General features: G+C 41.3%; 1 protein-coding gene across 1 annotated transcript in view; it reads left to right on the forward strand.

Annotated features, from left to right (window-relative positions):
* Positions 1–22,466, forward strand: part of grin2ab (glutamate receptor, ionotropic, N-methyl D-aspartate 2A, b) — a gene marked incomplete at its 3' end in the record, with an annotated part of 112,306 nt that overhangs the window by 596 nt on the left and 89,244 nt on the right. Inside the window, exon 2 of the mRNA XM_083925982.1 lies at positions 377–583. Within this exon, the coding sequence (XP_083782108.1) occupies positions 377–583 (207 nt within the window). The remainder of the gene's footprint in view (positions 1–376; positions 584–22,466) is intronic.

The following is a 22,466-nucleotide window of genomic DNA, read 5'->3' on the forward strand; positions in this document are numbered from 1 at the left end:
TACCTTTGAATTTAACTTGTGTTTTCGTCACAAGCTCTCTATCCAGTAAGCTCCGTCTCCGCGTCCCCAAAAGAGGCACACACACACGCGCGCACGCACTTGTGCTCCGACATACACTAACATAAAAGACAGCACGCGCACAGAAACGCTTGCGCACACGAATAGACACGCTTACGCACACGCACACAAGCACTTGGCCTGAGCTGGTATTTGATCCAAATCAAACTGTTAAAATCACGAGTCACGAGGAATATAACGACACGGGGTAATAATGTTAGAGCGCATATAGCAGTCAAATTCAACAAGTCTGCCCTTCCGAGGGGTGCAATACAACGAGCCATATCATATTCTATATATGTTCTGTTTTTATTTTCAGATCAAGTTTGAACACTTTTCCTCTGGTTTCACTGACGCTGTGAGAAGGAACCAAAATGCCAGCAAACGGACAGGTCATGGTGGCTGCCTGCACGGGCCCTCAGACCACGGCAGTAAAACTCAACATTCATCGCACGGACTCCGAAGAAGAAGGCGCAAAACCTCCGCGACCGCAAACCTGCCGCAGCCACACTTTGTGACACCGAAGGTAAGGAGCGCGGCCGCTGTCAGCGATCAGGGGGCAGAGAGACACACGGTCGGAGCGGCTCAGGCGGGCCGCCGCGTGACGCTAAGCGGCGCTGTTGCATCACATTATCCCCGGCTACTGATGAGAGGCCGTGTAATGAATTCATATCTCAAATTACAGTTTTCAGGCTTTGAATGCAGTCACGTTGTAGAAACACATTTTCTTCCGTTTTCATCCCGCTTCCCGTGCCAAGTCTGACACACGAAGTGTCTTTTCCTCCTCTCAGGGACATGGAAGCCATCACACACACACACACACACACACACACACACACACACACACACACACACACACACACACACAGATGTTACATGGGGGGTAACTACAGTATAAGAATCTGACATATAAAGCCATAATTCCCATAATTCTCCATCGGACTAATCATTCCTGGTGTCAAAGGAACAGCCCTCGCTTTAATGTTAAATATTGTGTGTGTGTGTGTGTGTGTGTGTGTGTGTGTGTGTGTGTGTAAATTTATCATGATGATTAAGGCCATATCCTTCATGCCACACCAGACTCACTGTGCAGTTGTAGAAGTGGAGAGAGTCAGCGGATGTGCTCAGCAGTGGGCCTAGCCTATTTTCTTGAATAGTGGGATGACACAAAAGGAGATCAACTCTGTAGGGCATAAACGCACCAGAGTGGGAGCAGCGAATGTCGGGAGCAGTTGCCGTCTTCATTAATATGAATATCTTGTGCAAAGCTGTAATAAATTCTGGGTGTGATGTCATAACACCTTTAAAACCGTTACAGTATTTTATAGTAGGCCTACTTTTCTATTTGCTTTCTCTTTGTCGTCGGGACTCCAGAGAGTGTTTCCCGCTCAGTTGGGCATTGTATCTTCATCTCTCGCAGTCTGCTATTAAGCAACTACTGAAATGAAGCCAAACAGAAAAAGCATCAAAATGAAAAAATCTCAGTGATGCATACAATATTCTCCCACAATATAGTCCCATCTTGGCTCCAGCATGACAGTGTTGAAATTATGTCGAGATGCATCTCACTGAGGTGTTCACTGAACCGTCCCTATTGTTTGTAAAGCAGGTATGCTGTGGTTCACAATTCCTTCTCTCGGAGCAGCTTGTCAGTGTAGCCAGAAGTGCGACTGTGCTGTTCAGTGTCTCTGCAGTTGAAGCCATTTAATCCCTCACATTAAAGGAGCTGCTCTCAACATGTTATTGTGCCGCCTTTAACACAATGACCCTCTTGAGATTATCTTGATGGCACCTGAGTGCGACTGGTGGTATCACACAGGCATTCTCGTGCTCATAACGAAGATCCAAAAATTCTCCCACTTGGTTCGGCTTAATACAATTTTCTTATTAAAATCTTTTTTTTTAAAAGAGCATATTGAGAGAGGTTTCTCGCGGATACAAGGCTGCAAATCAGACTGCTCTGTGTCATCCTGTGTTTTGATTTTTAATTGTGTGCGAGACATTTTTAGAGCTGCAGCCCAAAATTAGCCCAAAATCTACATTTGCCTGCAAGTGAGGGAAGGTTCAGAGAGCATTTATGCAGAAGTCCCTTTCTTTTTCATTAAAGATACATACAGTAGTGTTTTACCTCCTTTAGTCAGAAGTAAAGTGCAACACTGTGACATAGTCTCAAAGAATAGCGTATCAACAGAGTAGATTCACCTTAAGAGTGTGTGTTTGATCATAATTACTGAGAATATTGCTCTGGTACCTTCAGGTTATTTTATGGTACTGGTTGTTTTTCACAGCTCGGTCAGATGCATTTGAGTCACAAATACTAGAATAAAACCTACTTCAACTCTTTACGCCCCATCCCATTTTTCTCTTCCTTTATCCGTGAACATAGAGAAGATTTTAGGTAGGAGTAGACACACAAGATTGCAACCTAGAGCTTATGAAGAATAATTATAAAGAGGCTTAAAAAAGAGAAAAGCCAAAGAACCTGTGGGTGGAATATGCACCTTCCTGCCCTGCATTGTAGCTGTATTTGTCCTGAAGGAGGTATTGACATATCCTGAGATAAGAGCTACAGCAAATAATCCTCCTTATCGGCACAGTATTTTTGGTTGGAGCTCGCTATCCGCCCGAAGTTGACAAACTGCATGTTGGAAAATAAGGTTTCTGGTGATTTAGTTCTGCATAGAATATTAAGAGCCAAACCGTGTGCAGCCACCAAGCCTCTGGCGGGGCCTCTAGCTTCAGCTGTCATCTGCTGAGTGAGTACTTTCTTTAAAGTCAATTAAACCTGCTACTGTGCCTGTACTCCGTTGGGCCAGATAATCTTGTCCTGACTACATCCAGCACCAAAATTTGGTTACACTTGTCTTCCAGTGGCATGCAAATTGAACACATTTTCTCATCCCCTGTTAGAAGAATTTAAAAAACGGATGCCCTGCCTCTACAGTTTCCGCCCTTTTACACAATCCCAGGTCAAATGCCACTCACATGAGGCTTGCTCGAGAGGATGAAAATGAGCGTTTTCATTTCCCTGTTCCTAGCAATTACCAGTGAAAAGGACTGAGTGACATGTGATAATGACTCATTTGAACCCCGCTGATCTTCTGTATACTGATGTGTGATAGTGCAGTGTCAGACACAAGTTAATAACCCAAAAGCCTCTTAAGAACGTGCTCTGTTTAATCATTTAATCAAAACACAGTTGGTGGTCTCATTTAATGAGTTAGTGAGCCATAGTGATATTAAGTAGGGTTTGACTAATACAGGTTTTTGAACGTATATTCATTCAGTAGGGCATACGTATATATATATATAACGTATGCCCTACTGAATAAAGTCGGGCAGTCAATGTGCTGTGATGATACCCTACTCCTGCAAATTTGTAAGCTTTCAGTGTTTTACATGATTTAAATGTAGAAAACAGATAAGTAGGCCGGTTTGCATGCTGGTTAAGTAAAATTCACTACGTGGTCCCATGGGAGGGCGTATAAATAGCATGCCACTTTTCATGACTTTCATGACTTTTCGCGTGCATGTCTATGCATATTAAGCTTTTCGCGTGTCATTTAACGCCCGTAGTTCCCCAGGGTTAGGGGTTAGGGTTAGGGTTAGGGTTAGGACATTTCACGCCCGTTATTTCAGCCATCCTTCACATGAAATATTGATTTAAAAACAACCCTCTGACAGAAAGCTCCACCACTTCGTATTTCTCCGCCACCTTGCGGTGGGTTTTCCCTCAATGACATTTGTGCGTCAAATGACAACGCCATCTCTGCACTATACAAGTCAATTGAGGCTACATGGCGTGAAATGACACGCAAAAATCATGAAATGCATTGTAATTATACGCGAGATGGCTTGAGAGAAATAGCGTGTCATTCACACGCCTTTTGGTGAGACCAGGCTGAAATTCATTACTAAGATTTTCCCCGGATTTACCGTTATATTGAGCAGTGGTTGCAGCCTTACAGTCATACAGCTTGCACACTAACACCTTGGATAACAGTTATTCAAGGGGCCTATGACTCAGTGTTTCTAGCTCATACTAACCTGCATCAGTGTATCTTTACTGTGTGTTTTTTAAGTGTTTCCAGAAGTTTAAGAGTCCAGAGAGATCTTATCCAGCTCCAGCTCAACTTTAATGATAAGATTTAAGTAATCGGATTGAAATAGATCTCAACAATTTTTTTTTTTTTCAAAGCGGACATGTAAGAATTTTTGCTGTTTCTCCGACTAGGATTTTGGAAATCAAATTCTGCTTTTAATCAATCTTTAGATTCATATCTGTGTTTTTCATGACTCAAAGGCAGACAGTTTTGATGCTGAAAACAGGATAATCTTGATCCTACTTGAGAGGTGGTTTCAGGCTGGATTTAGAGGCATGACAAGCATAATAGAGCTGTAACCAAGGCATTGCCTCCTATACGTCTGGAATATAAATTAAAAGCAGCATTTCATGTTTCTATTTAAATCAACAAATCTGTCAAAACATTCATATATCCCAAATGCCTCTGTTGCAGATGGTTGGACCAGATGGATGGTCGATGTAAATGGCCTTTTCCACTTTTGTTAGGTTATTATATTACCATATTCTTTTATTTCAATGTATCACTTTGCAGAATAGCTGTTTTGTATTGATTATGTTAGCAATTTAGTGACACTTTGTTGCCTTTAAGGTGTTATTCAGTGTGCAGTATACTCAATGGCATTTTCATTTTGTTCACACCGATCGTTTTTGGCCTCGTAGATTATTGTTATTGATGTCATTAACAGACGTGGTCATCAGGGTTAAAGAGATGTCATTTATTAAAGTCATTTATGGCTTTATTGAGCTGTATTGGCATTTAGTCAGACGACTAACAAAGTCTATAGGTCTCAGGCTCAACTCACACTGACAATTAATTTGGGTAACGCTCCAACAGAAATATCTGAAGATGTTGTAGCATTACAGCTTAGTCATTTCAACAATTTATTTGAGGCCCAAATGTGTTGTTAGGCATGTTTATTATCCTTGTCAAACAAAACAACGACTGCTGTGTATTGAAGGGCAGGTAGCACACATTGGGTTTGTCCATTCACTGTAAAAAAATAATGGACGTTGTCACTGTGACGTTCCCCGTTTTGATGCCAGGAGATTGCCATTTGGCTGTCGTCATCTTGGTATTTTGGAGAAAGAAGTGACCATATTTGGACAAGAGGGCTGAGCAGGGGGGGCCGCTACACAAATGACGTTTCGTTGGTGCTTCTCTAAACTAAACTCTAAAGAGGGAAACTTACAGATTTTCAATCGACATCTGGACTAGCTGGTTGAAAATGGACCGTTTCCCTTAAGTTACCAGCTAACGATAGTGCTAGCTTGTCAGCTTGGTTAGCAAGGTGCAAACACCCAATGCTGTTCAGAGCGTTTCAATCAACTATGATGACGTGAAAACACACTGTGAGGGGGTCAAAATCCGGATCGACAGGTCATAGTGTAGCTCCACCCTAAAGTATGTTGCTTTATCGTCTATTTTACTCTAAATGAGACAATAATTTTTAAAATTAACATCAAGCTGTATTCAGCAAGATTTTAAACGAGAGATTGAGATCATAAACTCATTAATTAAATGTTTACTGAGATAATAAATCAAGTGAGAAGTAGGGTAATTTTCTTATTGAATTCGATACAATCTGACTACTTTTGCTAGCCAGTCGCCCCCTGCTGGACATTAGAAAGAGTGCAGGTTTATGGCACTGGCTTCACTTTTTCAGAACAGGAGGCTACATTCATTATTTTTTTACAGTCTATGGGTTTGCCAAAGCCTTCTCACTTAAAACAGCTGCCTATTAAAGTGCTGCAGGAATGAGGATTTTTGTAGGCCATCTCAGAAGTCAGCATCGTCCTGGTTCCCTCGTCAAAAAGTCAATGGGATTTCCTCCATTGCAGTTTGGATTATAGCAGAAAATAAGCTCTGTGGTGAACAAAAGTTTACGATACTTTGATACATGTTTCGTTCAGAAAGATAATCTTCACAAATTAACACCACTTTCATGTTTTTTAAAGCATAAATTCCAACGTAAGACTATAAACAAACTACACCACTGTCGCATGACTACGACGTCACCACTGCCTGCTTCCAAGAGATCGTGCTTATTTGGCATGATGACTTTTGACAACCTCTGTAGTCTCATTTAGCCACATGTTAGCAACATCCTTTTTCCAGACATGTTAAAGCTTCAAAAATAAAGAGTGGGGTATTTACTGATGTATTTTTTGTTGTATAAAACATGAAAAACTGACCTCTCTGACATCTAGCCAAATACCCATTCAAAAAAATCTTTAGACCTCGAGACAAGGGAACCAGAAGTGCAAAAATGCTAACTCATTTCTGGGGTTTAGGACTCATTCCCGCAGCACTCTATTGTGGCTGGAAATGGGGTTAATGAGAGTGGCGAGACTGAACAAAAACTGTAAATCTGCGGTCCAGAAAATCAAAAACAATGGCAGCTACTAAAACACGCCACATCGCTGAGAGGAACTGCAAGAGTTGTGTGATAATTCTGTGCTTTTATCACTACAAGAAACACTTTTAACATTTTATATACAGTAGTAATTTGATCCATTATTAATATAAAAAGCTTGATTAGCACTGCTGTTTCTTTTTAAAAGTAAATAACCCCCTTATTGATCATCAGTGGTCATAAAAAAGAAGCATGCAGATGTGCTCGACTTTGATGTCAGTATTCATCTTTCTGTGGAGAGCTTAAGGCTTTCAAGATGGTGGCTGTTTCATTTTGGATTGTAACCCCCCACTGTGTCTATTTGAATAGTGTGCTTTTGAATTAGCTTGATTAGTATTAAACACAACATGTGGCTTTAAAGTGAGAACATTTCCAGCTTCCTTGGAGGCTTAGTTGTTACCTTAAATGACGGCATTTGCACTTTGTCTGGGGGTTTTTCTAAGCTCAAAAAGAGGCTTAGGAGGTGCCTCGGTACGGCCGGTCTGGTCCTGTCATTTTGGCCAACTTAACACCCAAAACCCATATTCCAATTTTATGCTTTTTCAGACACCAGATTTGGGCTCAGACTGATATAAAACTGTCCTAGTTAAGGCATTCTTTAGCATTTTAAATCCCATTTAATTCAGTTTTCCGTGGCCATGAGAAACAGATCAGTCGCATAAATGTATCAGCGCTATTTCACCACTTTATTTGTCTCCAGCAGTGATCATTATAAGTGGTCTGATTCTAGGAAATATGATTTTCACTCAATTTCATGTTCTACATATGTTAAGGAACAATTAGCTCAATGTGTTACCGAGATGATTAATACATTTTTCCAATGAATCTGACGTAATTATACCAGAGGCGATAATGAATGTAGGGTAGGGCTTTCTCTAAACAATGGTGCTATGAAGCCGCACAATAATATAATGTGTAGCACTGTTTCCGAAAGAGGTTGGACAAAGAATAGTTATTGTAATTCTCTTGATAAGCCAGCAGCTACATTACAAAAAAGAAAGTCTGGCAATGTGTGCTCAGTACTAAGTGTGCCAATGATGTTCAAGTCCATAAGGAATTTCATCATTCAGCTTCAGAACAAGTAAGAACAAGCATTATTATCGAGCATTGTTGTGAAAATAGAAGTTCCTCAAAGACCCGTTGTGTGTACTGAATTATAATCAGAAACTCATCTTGTTGAAAGAGTGTTGATAAAAACAGTGGCTAAAACAACTGAAGACTGACTTTTAAAACTGTCGTGTGTTACGGGGAAAATGATGATTCTAGAGCTCCGGGCTAAAAACACTTGTAAATATATGGATGTAGTCTCCATGAAGGCTGGGCTTCTGGTTTCTGAAGAGCCAAAGTGAAGCCCAAGGTCACCGCCGTCACCATCTTGGCAGAGCATGAAGTCGCCTTAGGGTCTTTGCACACCAAGTCCGCTCTTTTTTGTCCGAAATTGACACTCGTTTAAAACAACCTCACATTGCTGTTGACCACTCAGAGCCACCACACATCCAAACGTCATCAAAAAAACCTGTCTCTCATCTTCTCCCAGCACAAAACACTTTACGACAAAAACATGCAGAATATAAAGTATAATTTCATCACTCAGATTATAGTCTTTCAACAGGTCAGTTGGTGATATTCAGGTGGATAATGATAAGGAGGGGGATGAAATAGAGGATGAGGACAACACTCAGACAGAGAGGGAGAGCAACAATGTATGGATGGAGACAGAGAGGGAGGACAGCTCAGCCTCTTCAGGTAGCCGCGGTGCCAAATGCAAAACGCAGGCAGCGTGTAGCAGCCAGGTTCCTCCAGTGGAGACAGGAAGTGAGAGAGAAGAAGTGAGAGACAAGGCAACAGCATTTTGTCTCATATCTCACATTTTTGCAACAGATATAATGATACAATGTATTGGACTGGATGTATTGTGCAGGGTTTCTTTGTGTAACGATTTCCTTTAGACACTTAAAAAACATTTAAAAATATGCACTCAATGTGCAAAGAGCTTAACACTCTGCTAACCCAAAAATGGTCGGAGAAGTGGAGCATGGATGGAGTTAAGGGTAGCCAAATGAAGTTTACAGTCTCTGCTAGCTGCCTGTGACGGCACCCACCTGTCACTCAAAGAGGCCATCCCTTAATTATGCATCACTTAAGCCTTTATATAATTTAAACGGGTGAGTTATTCAAAAATTCACCCCCTGTACAGTTGTCAAGAACAGGGAAATTAGCTATAGAGATCATAATGTTTTTTGTACCAGGCTGTAAACATGTTTATTTCTGCTAGAAAGTTGGGCATTTTAACATGGAGCTTTATGGGCATTGACTCACTTTTGGAGCCAGCCTCAAGTGGCCATTAAAGGAACTGCAGTCCCTATATACTTCTATTAAAGTTTATGAAGCATTGAGCCTGAACACTATACTTACATTACATACCCTGCAATTGACACTATAAAAGTTGGTGTTTGCTGCAGTCAAACGGAAGTGATTAAAGTGATTTTTTAAATTACTTTACATTTTTTGAAGAAACATTTTTTTTTGTTCTCTTTGAAAGAATGCCCGTTTACTTTTCAAGCCTCATGGATGGCTGTTATTTGCTGCAAGACAGGGACATAAGGTAAACTACTGCACAAGCCTAAAACTTTGGCAAAAGCCTCTCAGGTACATTTTTTCTTGTGAATCCAGAAAAAATGAATACAGCATTTCATCATGGCCCATTTAGCCCATGAAAGTTGCTGACTGGCTGCATGCACGGAAAAAGTCTCTTCGGGCTTCCGATTGAGAGTATGCATGTTAGAGACTTCCTCTGGCCATGCCAGCTGACTTCCTGATTAGAAAAATGTTTTTAGGACCAGTGTGCTTGTTAAGTATCTTTAAGTGCCGTGTTGTCTCAATTTATCTGATCAGGCAAATTGAGAAATTATGCAAATTAGGTAGGCAGAGCAGGCAGACTTATCAACAATCATGCCTCCAGGTGTGCTCTGGCTAGCTTTATGGTACTCCAACTATGCGTTCAATGAGCATTTATAACAGTGGCGATTGCTCTAAGACTGCAACGGAAGCTCAGATTCCCCTAAAAAAAAAGTGGTGAAATATGTACTGCTGTGTACATTTCATTGACTAAATACGCGCTAGAAAGCCTTCATCTTCTGTTCAGAATCAGCTACTCATCACAGGTAACCGGCGCAACTTCTTCTCATTCATCCCACAGCGCTTTACACAGTCCGACGCTCAGCTTCTACTGACTTGCATGGGGAAGCGTTTCCTCAGCAACTTTACTGATCCCCAGCGATTTTGTCTTTGTTATAAACGACTAGCGTTGTGTTTGGCGACTCTATTCTGTCACTCTGCAATTTCATTCCCCCAACGAGCAGCTGCAGCTGCGGAGCTTCTCCCCCTGTCACTCACACTCACAGGAAGTCACACTTCACAGTAGCCTGGCGCAGCAGCTCCAGCTGGGCCAAGGCAGTTTAAGCAGCCTGGCTCTGCTGGCCATTGAGAGGACACTGGTCAAGTCCCTTGAAAAGACGCCTAGTTCGTACGGAAAAGGTCACAGATCATTTTCTTGAAAAGGAACGAAGGGTAGAATTTACATTTAAATAAACAAACACATTTATGATGTAGGCTGGAAAAATTAGCCTCCCCTCCTTGAAAGACCAGCAGACGCCGGTGATTTATACTTATCCAGATACAGAGTCAGTTCCTGATGTAGGCTTACATTGGGCCTTGCTGATCATTTTGGAAACCATTTAAACCCTTAAAGCTGATTGACTATTTAGCTTACAACAAACCTAGCCTACCTAACGATGTTAATGTGCACCGTTTCTTTGCTGTCCTGTGCAGCGAGCCAAGGTGTTCAGATTATTCATTTGTTCATGCTTGAAGACTCTGGCTTGGAAGCTAAGGTTCGCTGCCATGCATCTGCTCCTTTTTGTCAGCCTGTCACCCACAATAATCGTCATGCCAATGATGGAGTGAATGTGGAATAAGATGTTTTGATTGGGTACATGCAAATATGTCCCCCACCTATACAGCTGAATATCCAGGAGCATACCTTTAGGTAGATGTAGACATGTTCTTGAGGAAATTACAAAACTTGAAATCCCCATTTTGGGTGAGGGAGAGTAATTTAAGAGTTGTTAGAGATTGTTTCTTCTAAAGAAAGGAATGTTTCCAAGATAAAGATGTGTGATCCGTTATTGATTCAGTAAAAGCCCCCCATGCTTTTGTCTCTTCTCACTGAGACCGCTGTTACTCAGGGTTTTTGCCTCAGTTAAAGGCCTCTCATGTCTCTAATTTGTACAAACACAGCACCCGGGAAACATCCTGGAGCACTGACTCTGCTTTTATTGATTCTGCTGGTGAATTTTTTTCCTGTTATTTATCCGTTTGTGAGGCAAAGTGTACCCTGTGTGATATAAAAGTGATATAAAAGTGATCTTTATTATTTCAATTATATAATGTTGGTGCTCAAGTAGATTTTAATTCTCACACCCAAGTGCACCACTTTTTCGAGAATATGCTGCGTACCAGGGAGAATCACACTGATTTGATAAGTATGTAAACAAAAATGAAAACCTGCATTTATAAAGTTGGTTTCTTACTATAAAACACAATATTTGCACATGATTAAATAAAGTTTAACATGGTAATCAACCTTTGTAAACATGACAAATGTAAAAACAACCAAATAACAGTCACATTAATGGACAGTTGATTCTGTGCACCTGAATACATGAAAAGGAAATTTCCAACAAAGCAACTGAGGTTTATTTTTGCCATGGATATAGTCAAGTGTTTAAAGCATCGTCAAATTAAATGATACAGCTATCTGCTTAAAGTCTTCCACATGTGGTAATATTTTTTTTAACCAGATTTCCACATCAAAAGGACCTCGTTCACTCCATGATTTAGTGTGTCAGCATCCAGTCAGTTTACATTAGTTTTTTTTCTGCATGATCTTGTAGCAGGCAGGCGGCGAGATGCAGAGGCCAAAAATATTCCCAAAGCATCCACAAATCATCCAAAATATATTACCCCAGGTGTAATGCTCCAGTCCACACTGGCGACAGGTTGTGTCTCAGCCAGACAGGGCATCTGGTGGTGTGGGAACATTTGAAGCCTCTGTCTCCTCCTGCCAGGTCCAATTTTTAACAGCAATAAGCAACACATCAAACAACGCAAGCTGATCAGACACCGTTAGCCAGAGATGTATGATCAAAGATAGATTACATGTTGGAGTCCTTTGGAAAGCTGCTATCAAATGTATGCCAACATAAATTATTTTATCGTATAATATTTCAGACATCATATCTGTAAAATTGCTGGCTTCATCTGTCTGTTTTCCGTTTGTGGCTGTGTGAGTCTGTGCGTGCCATTATGGCAAAATTATGGTCCTGGAGACGTCTACTTCTACTACACCTGTGTATATTTTTGACTGTATCACGACCTTTTCATGAACAATGGGGTCCCCGCCTATAAGCTTGTCTAGCTTCCTTTGGGAGACCCATTCACTCTACCCAATTAACTTTGTAATACCAACTGTATTATATTCTATTAAGTTTGAAGGGGTATTTGTGAATAAACTAAACTAAAGTAAAACTAAAACTTCTGTAGCAGGAACTACCGAAGAGTATTTTCACAAAAAATTACAAGTGTGTAGTTGAGATCAAAATAAAAGCTGAGTTTGAAAATGGGTGGGATCTGAGCAAGAGGGACAGAAGCAAGCGAGTAGAAAGTTGGGAAGGGTCCCTGGCCCTTCCTTTGTACGCCCCTGGCCCAATAACAGATGGACAGATTAAACATGCAGTCACAAAACTTTACAGGTGTTGGTGAGATAAAAACAAAGGGCAAGTGCAAAGATGGGTGCGGCCCGAGCAACGGCAGTGGAAGCAGAGGGGAATAGGAAGTAGGTTGTTTTTGCAGTAACACAACATTTTCATTATAGAAAGAGTCACGGTGGTGTCACAGCTGGAGAACAGTCAGGATACAGAAATAATGATTAAGTGTTCTCAGGTCTCCCAGAGGCATCCTCAGTGATGGATTTCAAGATGTATTTTGCCCTTTAATTTTTATTAAATGACAATCGTAAGCACAAGGACCGCTCGCCGCCACTTCTCAGTATTAAGTCCCCTGATGTGTTTTCACATAAGATCAAAATTTATGAGATACATAATTCTGCCGTAAGGTCTGGTGATCTTTTGATTTTTTTCCTTAGTACTTTTACCCTTTACAACTTTTTGTCTTTTGTCTACTGAGATGTTACCCTAATGTTTATCCCATGGTTTACTTGATTACGATATATATCAATATCATGGTATTAAACTACATATATCATGAGACAGGAATTTATCCATTGGCGAAAAGTTGTGACAGACATGAAGCTGGCAGCACATTTACAAGATAATGTGCTCGTCTGAAAGGGAAAATAACACGCTACACGGAATAGGTTTCTTCCCCGAGCAGTAAAAACCGCACTTTTAAATACAGTTAGTTGTACAAGCGTAAGTCTTTCATCCATGACGGATAAGAACAGGAGCAGCTCAAATGTGCAGTATATAAGTCACTTGTTATGGTGCACAACAGAGGTTGAACCCAAAAGCACGACTCGACTCAGGGGATTCAGTTAAAGGTGATATTTATTGTGATCCGGTGACAATACCACGGTGCAGGAAGAAGTAATGGCGTGCAAGGAGGGGTCTCTGGGTTCCACGAAGAGTGCTGGTGGTGCTGGGGGAAAACGTGGTGATCTCCCCTCGTAATGGCGGAGAGGCGTTTCAACGCGGGCTGCAACGTGCAGGTCGGAAGCTTTCCCAAGATGGAGGTCGGGTGGCTGTAGTGAGCGGCAGTGGCAGGAGGAGACGAACAAGCACGAAAGCAAGCAGGCAGGCGAGCAAGCAGGATTAACTGGACAGAGAAATCAAACGAAGAAGAAATGCTACACAAGCGACAACACTCAAGAGATAACTAAAGGCCGGTGTCCAACTAGGTACCGCTGAGGCTGAGAGTATGAACTGGCAACGAGTGGCGGGAAATCCGGAGGTTATATGGAGAGGTTGATTAGTGGGATGAGATGCACCTGGCTCCACCTGTTAAAGAGAGAAAACCGCGCCCATGCACAACACTGACAGGGAAGGGGAGAGACGAGGATCAAAAACATATACAGAGCAGACACAATGGAGAGGAGGGACTGCCAAGATGCAGATCATGACATCACTCAGTTATTAGCTGTTTCTCATTCTATGTGCATGAAGCAGGAACAAAGTCATAGCAATACTTTTATATCCTCAACTTATTACATCCATATGTAGTTTTGAAGAGACATTTGGTGGATTAATAAATGTCTCCACCTTCGTCAATAATAGATCGTCCAAGAGAGTGGTGCACTTGTCATGCATTAAAATGAGTACAATTTCAGGTTTTGGTTAAAAATTAAAAGGAGAATTTATTCCATCATAACTTGAGACTGTCTAACAAAGCTTACCGATGATTGTCTACAACTGCCGTGTGTCATTTTAATGTTTCAGGTCCTTTTCAATAATTGAAAGCTAGAAAAATCACATCGTATATTCATAAGGATGGCCCAGTCTTAGCTCATCGTACTGTGCCACGTTCTTCCAGGCAACACACAGTAGGACCCAGTTTAGGGTCCGCTACGCGTTTAACACAGTTTTTAATTAATAATGGTTTACTGCAAAAAAGTTTAGACGAAGAAGAAGAAGAAGAAGAAGAATTCCTATATTCATCCCGCAATGGGGAAATTCAATTTTCACTCTATTTTTTCATGTTACACACACACAGGCCCTAAAATACACACACATGCACAGACAGGACCTATATACATGCAACTAATGGAGAGATGTTAGAGCGAGGGGGCTGCCAGTGAGCGGCGCCCCGAGCAGTTGGGGGTTCGGTGCCTTGCTCAACAGCACCTCGGCAATGCCCAGGAGATGAACTGGCACCTCCCCAGCCACCAGTCCACGCTCCATTCATGGTCCACACATGGACTCTGACCAGCGACCCTCCGGTTCCCAGCCTAGTCACCTGTGGACTGAGTTACTGCTGCCCCCAAACATGTAAACAAACAAATACTCCAAATGTTTGCAAAGAATTCTCTGACTTGCTATCTGGTTAATTACATCCATTTATTCAATTCAATTCAATTCAATTTTATTTATAGTGTCAAATCATAACAAAAGTTATCTCAGGACACTTTACAGAGTAGGTAAAGACCACACTCAATGACTTATTTATGATTTACATAGACCCAACAATTCCTCTGTAGAGTACAGTGGCAACGAAAACCTTCCCTATAACAGGCAGGAACGTCAGACAGACCCAGCTCTGTGGAGGACGGCCATCTGTCTTGACCGGTTGGGGAGGAAGAAAAGGAGAGAGAAAGAGAGAAAAGACACACAGATGGACAGAGAGAGACAGACACACTTCCAGAGATGCAAGCAAAGCCTAACAGTAACTATAATATTTATAGTAATGTGAATATAACGTATATATTAAGGCAGTTAATACAACAGAATAGTAGAAACAAGCACAGCTAAGGTGACAGAATATGAAAATGATAATAATTATGGTGGCAAACATGATCAATGATGAGTAGTGGCAATAGCAGCTACGATACAGCTACAAATTTTATAGTTTATTAAACTAGTGATAGTATATATGAGTAACAGTGACAATAGCAGCAGGAAGCGTCATGTAGGACCATAGTAGCAAGCACCACCACGATCAGCAGAGACCTGCGAGACGACAAAGCACAAACAGCTCCGGGGAAGAAGCTGAATCAGTAACATGCATTGATGGGACATGAATGATTCAGACAGAGAGGAGAGAAGCTCAGAGTATCAGGAAAAGTATTATCCCCCGGCAGACTAGGCCTATAGCAGCATAATTAAGCAGAATAAAGTCTCATCGTAAGCCCTAGCTGTAAGCTTTATCAAAAAGGAAAGTTTTAAGTTTACTCTTAAATATGGGGACAGTGTCTGCCTCCCGAATAACATTTGGGAGTTTGTTCCACAGGAGAGGAGCTTGGTAGCTGAAGGCTCTGCCTCCCATTCTACTTTTGGAGACTCTAGGAACGACGAGTAGCCCTGCATTCTCAGAGCGCAGAGATCTAGTTGGGTGATACGGTACTATGAGCTCTTTAAGATACGACGGAGCCTGACCAATAAGAGCTTTGTACGTAAGGAGAAGGATTTTAAATTCTATTCTAGATTTTACAGGTAGCCAGTGCAGAGAAGCTAATACAGGAGAAATATGTTCTCTTCTATTTGTTTTAGTTAGTACACGAGCTGCAGCATTTTGGACCAACTGGAGACTCTTAACAGACTTATTGGAGCAGCCTGATAATAAGGAATTGCAATAGTCCAGCCTAGAAGTAACAAATGCATGAACAAGTTTCTCTGCATCTTTCTGAGACACAATGTTCCTAATTTTTGCAATATTACGCAGGTGAAAATATGCAGTCCTTGTTGTTAGTTTTATGTGAGAATCGAAGGACATATCCTGATCAAAAATAACACCCAGATTCCTTACTGTGGTGCTGGAGGACAACATTACATCATCCAGAGTAACAATGTCTTTAGCTATTGAATTTCGGAGGCCTTTGGGGCCAAGTACAATAATTTCAGTTTTGTCTGAGTTTAACATCAGAAAATTGCAGGTCATCCAGCTTTTTATTTCCTTAATGCACATTTGAAGTTTATCTAACTGATGGGTTTCTTCTGGTTTGATCGACAAATATAATTGTGTATCATCAGCATAACAATGAAAGTTAATGGAGTGCTTCCTTATAATATTTCCTAAGGGAAGCATATATAAGGTGAAAAGAATCGGTCCAAGGACAGAACCCTGTGGGACTCCGTGACTAACTTTAGTGTGCATGGAGGATTTGTCATTAACATGTACAAACTGAGATCTATCTGATAAATATGACTTAAACCAGCTCAGTGCGGTTCCTTTAATGCCGATCAGATGCTCTAGTCTGTGTAGCAGGATGTGATGGTCAATAGTTTCGAAGGCAGCACTAAGATCTAGTAAGACAAGTACAGAGACAAGTCCTTTGTCTGAAGCTATTAGAAGGTCGTTAGTAATTTTCACCAGTGCTGTCTCAGTGCTATGATTTGCTCTAAATCCTGACTGGAAATCCTCAAATAACTCATTATTATGTAAAAAGTCACACAACTGATTGGCAACTAATTTCTCGAGGATCTTAGAGAGAAAAGGAAGGTTAGATATAGGTCTATAGTTGGCTAGTACCTCAGGATCAAGACTGGGCTTTTTAAGAAGAGGTTTAATTACAGCTACTTTAAAAGACATTGGTACATAACCTGCTGATAAAGACATGTTAATCATATCTAATACAGGAGTGCTAATTAAAGGTAACACTTCTTTAAGTAACCTAGTTGGAATAGAGTCTAGAAGACAAGTAGAAGGTTTTGATGCTGAAATAGTAGAGGTTAATTTGTTAAGGTCGACTGTAGAAAAGCAGTCCAAGAATATATCAGGTCGTACAGTTTGTAAGGTTCCTGGGTTCGATGAAAGATTGGTGCCAAGCGAGTTGATTTTGTCCCTTATAGTTATAATTTTGTCATTAAAGAAGGTCATGAAGTCGTTACTGCTGAGGGTTATAGGAATACATGGCTCAATAGAGCTGTGGCTCTCTGTCAGCCTGGCTACAGTGCTGAAAAGAAATCTAGGATTGTTCTTATTCTCCTCTATTAAAGATGAGTAATATGCTGCTCTGGCATTACGGAGGTCCTTCCTATAGGTTTTAAGACTTTCTTGCCAAACTAAGTGAGATTCCTCCAGTTTAGTGGAGCGCCATTTACTTTCCAACTTTCGCGATATTTGTTTTAATTCACGGGTTTGTGAGTTATACCACGGAGCTAACTTCCTCTGTTTTATTATCTTCTTTTTTAAAGGAGCAACAGAGTCAAGTGTTGTTCTTAGAGAGCCTGCAGCACTTTCAACAAGGTGATCAATTTCAGAGAAACTAACGTTAGTGCAGGAGTCTTGAATATTAGGATGAGGCATTAAAGTAAATGCAGATGGAATCGCTTCCTTAAATTTAGTTATAGCACTATCAGATAAACATCTGGTGTAGACACTTTTACCCAGTGGTGAGTAGTCCTGTAATATGAATTCAAAAGTTATTAAATAATGGTCTGATAAAATAGGATTCTGTGGAAAGACTATTAAGTCATCAATTTCCACACCATAAACCAAAACAAGGTCGAGGGTGTGATTAAAACAGTGAGTAGGTTTATGTATACTCTGACTAAAACCAATCGAATCTAATAGAGAGATAAACGCGATACTGAGACTATTATTATCGCTGTCCACATGAATATTAAAATCACCTACAATTATTACTTTGTCGGATTTAAGGACTAAATTTGACAGAAACTCTGAGAATTCGGACAGAAATTCAGAGTACGGACCAGGAGCACGGTACACTATAACAAATATAATTGGCTGCACAGTTTTCCAGGTTGAATGTGAAAGACTAAGAACAAGACTTTCAAATGAATCATAATTTAGTTTAGGTTTAGGGTTTATTAATAGGCCTGAATTATAAATAGCTGCAACGCCTCCTCCTCGACCACTGCCTCGAGAAATATGAGTATTAATATGACTGGGAGGAGTGGATTCATTTAGGCTAACATATTCTTCGGGACGCAGCCAGGTTTCGGTCAGACAGAGTAAATCAATATGGTTGTCTGATATCAGATCGTTTACTAATACAGCTTTAGATGAGAGAGATCTAATGTTTAAAAGTCCACATTTTATTTTCTGATATTGTTGCATTGTCGCAGATTTTGCGTTGATTTGTATCAAGTTTTTCTTTGTAGCTCCTCTTCTGTTCATTTTTGATCTGTTTAATTTAAATGATCGTGGGGCAGACAGTGTTTGTATACTAAACTGAGCTGGAAAATGCTCCACAGGGAGCGCAGAGAGGTGTGTAAGACTGCCACTCTGCTTCCTGGGCACCTGCGATAAGGGCAGCGCAGAGAGGTGTATTAAACTGCGACTCTGCTTCCTGATCCCAACACTGGGTTGTCATGGTTTTAGACCGCTAACAACTGCGTCCAGGTTCTTAGATATGAGAGCGGCACCCTCCAAAGTAGGATGAATACCATCTCTCCTAATAAGACCAGGTTTTCCCCAGAAAGACTGCCAATTATCTACGAAGCCCACATCATTTACCGGGCACCATCCAGACAGCCAGCGACGGAATGATGACATGCGGCTATACATGTCATCGCAAGTCAAGTTGGGCAGGGGACCAGAGAAAATTACGGAGTCCGACATAGTTTTTGCATAAGAACACACCGACTCCACATTAATTTTAGTGACCTCCGATTGACGTAATCGGGTGTCATTACCGCCGACGTGAATAACAATCCTACCATATTTAAGTCTATCCCTAGCCAGAAGTTTCAAATAGGATTCAATGTCGCCCGCTCTGGCCCCTGGGATGCATTTTACTATTGTCCCTGGTGTCACTAAGTTCACGTTTCTCAAAATGGAGCTGCCAATAACCAGTGTTGTTTTCTCAGCAGGCGTGTCACTGAGTGGAGAAAACTTGTTTGAAACGTGAACGGGTGGATGGTTAACCATGGGCTTCGATTTAGAACTATGCTTTCCTCTCACAGTCACCCAGGAGGACCCTGGCTGCTCAGGGATTGCCGGGGGAGGGCTAGCAGGAGCTAACGCTACACTATGTGGCTTCGCACCGGCTAAAGTTGTAGGTGGCTGGCTAGCTACTGTAGCGTAAGACTGAGCTTCCATGGTGCGGAGCCGTGCCTCTATCTCACTGAGCCTCGCCTCCAGCGCTACAAATACACTACACCTATTACACTTACCATTATCACTAAAGGAGGCAGAGGAGTAGCTAAACATACGACACTCCGAGCAAGAGAGAGCAGGAGAGAGAGCGGGGGAAGCCATCACCAGCCGTGAAGCTAACTGCTAAGCTAAAGTGGCTAACAGCGTGTAACGATTAATTAGCCAGAAAGCGGCTGAAAGAAGGAGAGCTGTGAGTGCTTGAGTAGAACTAGTGGATGTTTAAATGTTAAGCGGTAGTTAGCCGCTGTGGTGAATATTATAGCAAAAACAGTTGAATTTAGCGAATTTATCTTGTCGCTGCCCCAACAATGCAGTGAGTATTTGACTAATACATTTTTTGTGTTTTATATCATTACATAAACGCAAACATGTGCACCATAGGCTTCATAAGTAGTCCTCCTTCACATCCTAAATGCAGTTGGGTGCAATTCTAATGTAAAATCTGGGAGCTTATCAAAAACAATACATCCTCTCTCCATCTCTCCGAGGTCAGAACTTTCTTGCCTGAATGATTATACACCTCCACACCTTGGCATGGCTTCATAATAACTTTATTTTCAGCTCTCTTTCCCCTTTGCTTACCCCACCCTCACCTTTTGCCTTTTAGTTTCCTCTGCGTTATATTTCTTTGGCTTCACATCCTGCTGCTGCTGCTGCTGCTGCTGCTGCTGCTGCTGCTGCACAAAAACACAAACCCTCAAAGTCAAACACATAGACACAGATGAGACGTGCACAAAAACACAGTTACAAAAACACACATAGCAGTCCCCCGATGAATGAGGGAGTGCGTCCTTTCTGGTGTTTGGCATTGTCCTTGTTTATTCATATTTATTACAAATGAAATATGAATGACAACTCTTGTAGACATATTCTCTTTGCCTGGTTTCACACATACCACAAGCATCCAAAAAAAAAAGAAGATAAAATCGGCCAAAAGTGTTTCCCCCAAACACATGTACACACATTTCTCCGCAATGGTGAAATTTTGATGTGGAAAAAGGCTGCTGGGCTGTTAAAAGACTGTGTCTAGCAGGAAGGCGGTTTATCGAGGACAAACACTTGGAACTCACATCAATGTTAAACAAATAAAAATGTGATATTTCAAACAAGACCTTTCCGCCATACTCCGCTGTTGAATTGAGACAAACATTTGTATTTTGCAATTGACTGTTTGAGTGGGTGGAGAATAACGCACACCGTGCTTTAGTTAATGCAGAGCAATCTCTGGAGAATGGAAACCTTGATGCTCCCAGGTCAGGAAAGACACATTTAAGTATATGATGTGGAAGTGCACCTGTATTAAGATTATTCAGAGAGGATGCACTGAAATTGCTTTGAACTGAAACTCATTTCTTAGTTCATTTAGTAGCTGTAGTAGAGGAAAAATGGCTTTGGTATTCACGGATGATGAACGTGTACTGTTGTTGTGCCTACAAATTGTTCTAGTCCTATAATGCAATATAGGTTTGCTAAAGTGCAGGGAGTAATTTGATTCAATATCAAATATTTCTGGTGTTTGGTTTATTGACAGCCTTTCTCATGCATTTATAAAATAAAACACAAGACTTTTATCAGGGACAGGAGGACAATGAAGTCCCGGACTTATTTCCATCGATGTCCCAGGTGCTTTCACAGCTAATCGACATTCATATGATAACAACAGGCATTTCATATCTTATAGAAAAGATAGATTCAAGTTTAGAAAAATTAATCATATGAACAAACAATCAATATATTGTTTCAAGGAGCAGGTTTGGTAAAACATACAACTGACGCCCATAAAAGAAATCACATCACAAAAGACAGTTTAAGATTTCAAAACAGGATGTATTCTATTATATCCAGGAATACTATCTAGGGTTCATATCTTTTCTTAAAATAATAAGTAGCTGGGAACCTTTCCATGTAAAACCCTGTGTTTAATTAAAAATGAGGTGCTCTGTCCTCCCCTGGAAGCCTGTGCAAAGAGAACTGACACCTTCCTACATGACTCCAAGCTTTAAAGGGACAGTTCAAGTGTGGCTGTTCGAGGTACTTATCCACAGTCCGTGCGATACCATTACAGGGTTTCGTGCAGAAAATTTGTTAGTTAAGGTGTTGGGGTGTGGTTTGCCGGTCTGACCTTGGGGGAATTGGTGGTCCTGTTTGTGCGATATAGACTACAGTCTCTGTAGTACATTGAACAACTATTCATTAAAAACTCAATATTACATAATATTAAATGATGATAGATAGCCTGAGGACATTCAAACACCGGATTGGAATCTCAGCCTCCCCCTGGCGGCTTATTGGGAAAATGCGTAAGTGTGACGCAGTGGGACAGGTGTGTTCTGGGTAGTGTATACAAAAGTATAGTGTGGTGATCAGTCTGAGACCCTGGCCACACGAGAACGCGTTTTTCTATAAACTCACATTTTTAACACCGGTTAGGCCGACCATCCACACGCAGCCGGCTTTATCGGAGCCTGAAAAAGGTCTTTACTGTAACCAGGTCTCAGAGTGGGAATATTTATTGTCGTCTCGACAGCAAAGCCACATACTCTGTCAACGATGCCGTCATCGCCACACCTCGGACCTCTAACCCCCGTGGCGTCACATAACAACAACAACAGTGCTGCCGCGTGGAGAGAGACACGGACCCACAGACTGAACTGGACTCTGAGCCACATGCATGGGAATGAATTAGGCCCACCATATATTTCTCCCTTTTCCCTGATGGTCTGAATAAGATTGCTAGTAGCTTTTTATAAATAAAGTTGCCAAGAAGGTCGCAAAAAGTAGCGAGACAGTGCCAGCCTCTGAGTGCTTTGGGACGGGGAAGAGGCTCACAGTAGCACCCGCTGTTTGTTGAGATCAGTTACTACAGAGTGATTCGTGCATCAGAGTCCAAAACACCACTAAAGGCCCGGTACTTTGAGCAGCCGCCCAAAGTAAAGAGGCTGAAGGCCCTCGAGGCTCACGGTTTGGAATAAAAAGGTAGAAAACAGGACAGGGTAACTCGGTGAATATCACTCAAAACATTTTTTAAAAATGTCTTTTTTGGAAGATGTCAGTTAGGG

This window comes from Echiichthys vipera (genome assembly GCF_963691815.1).
Source record: "Echiichthys vipera genome assembly, chromosome: 2".
Taxonomy (NCBI): Eukaryota; Metazoa; Chordata; class Actinopteri; order Perciformes; family Trachinidae; genus Echiichthys; species Echiichthys vipera.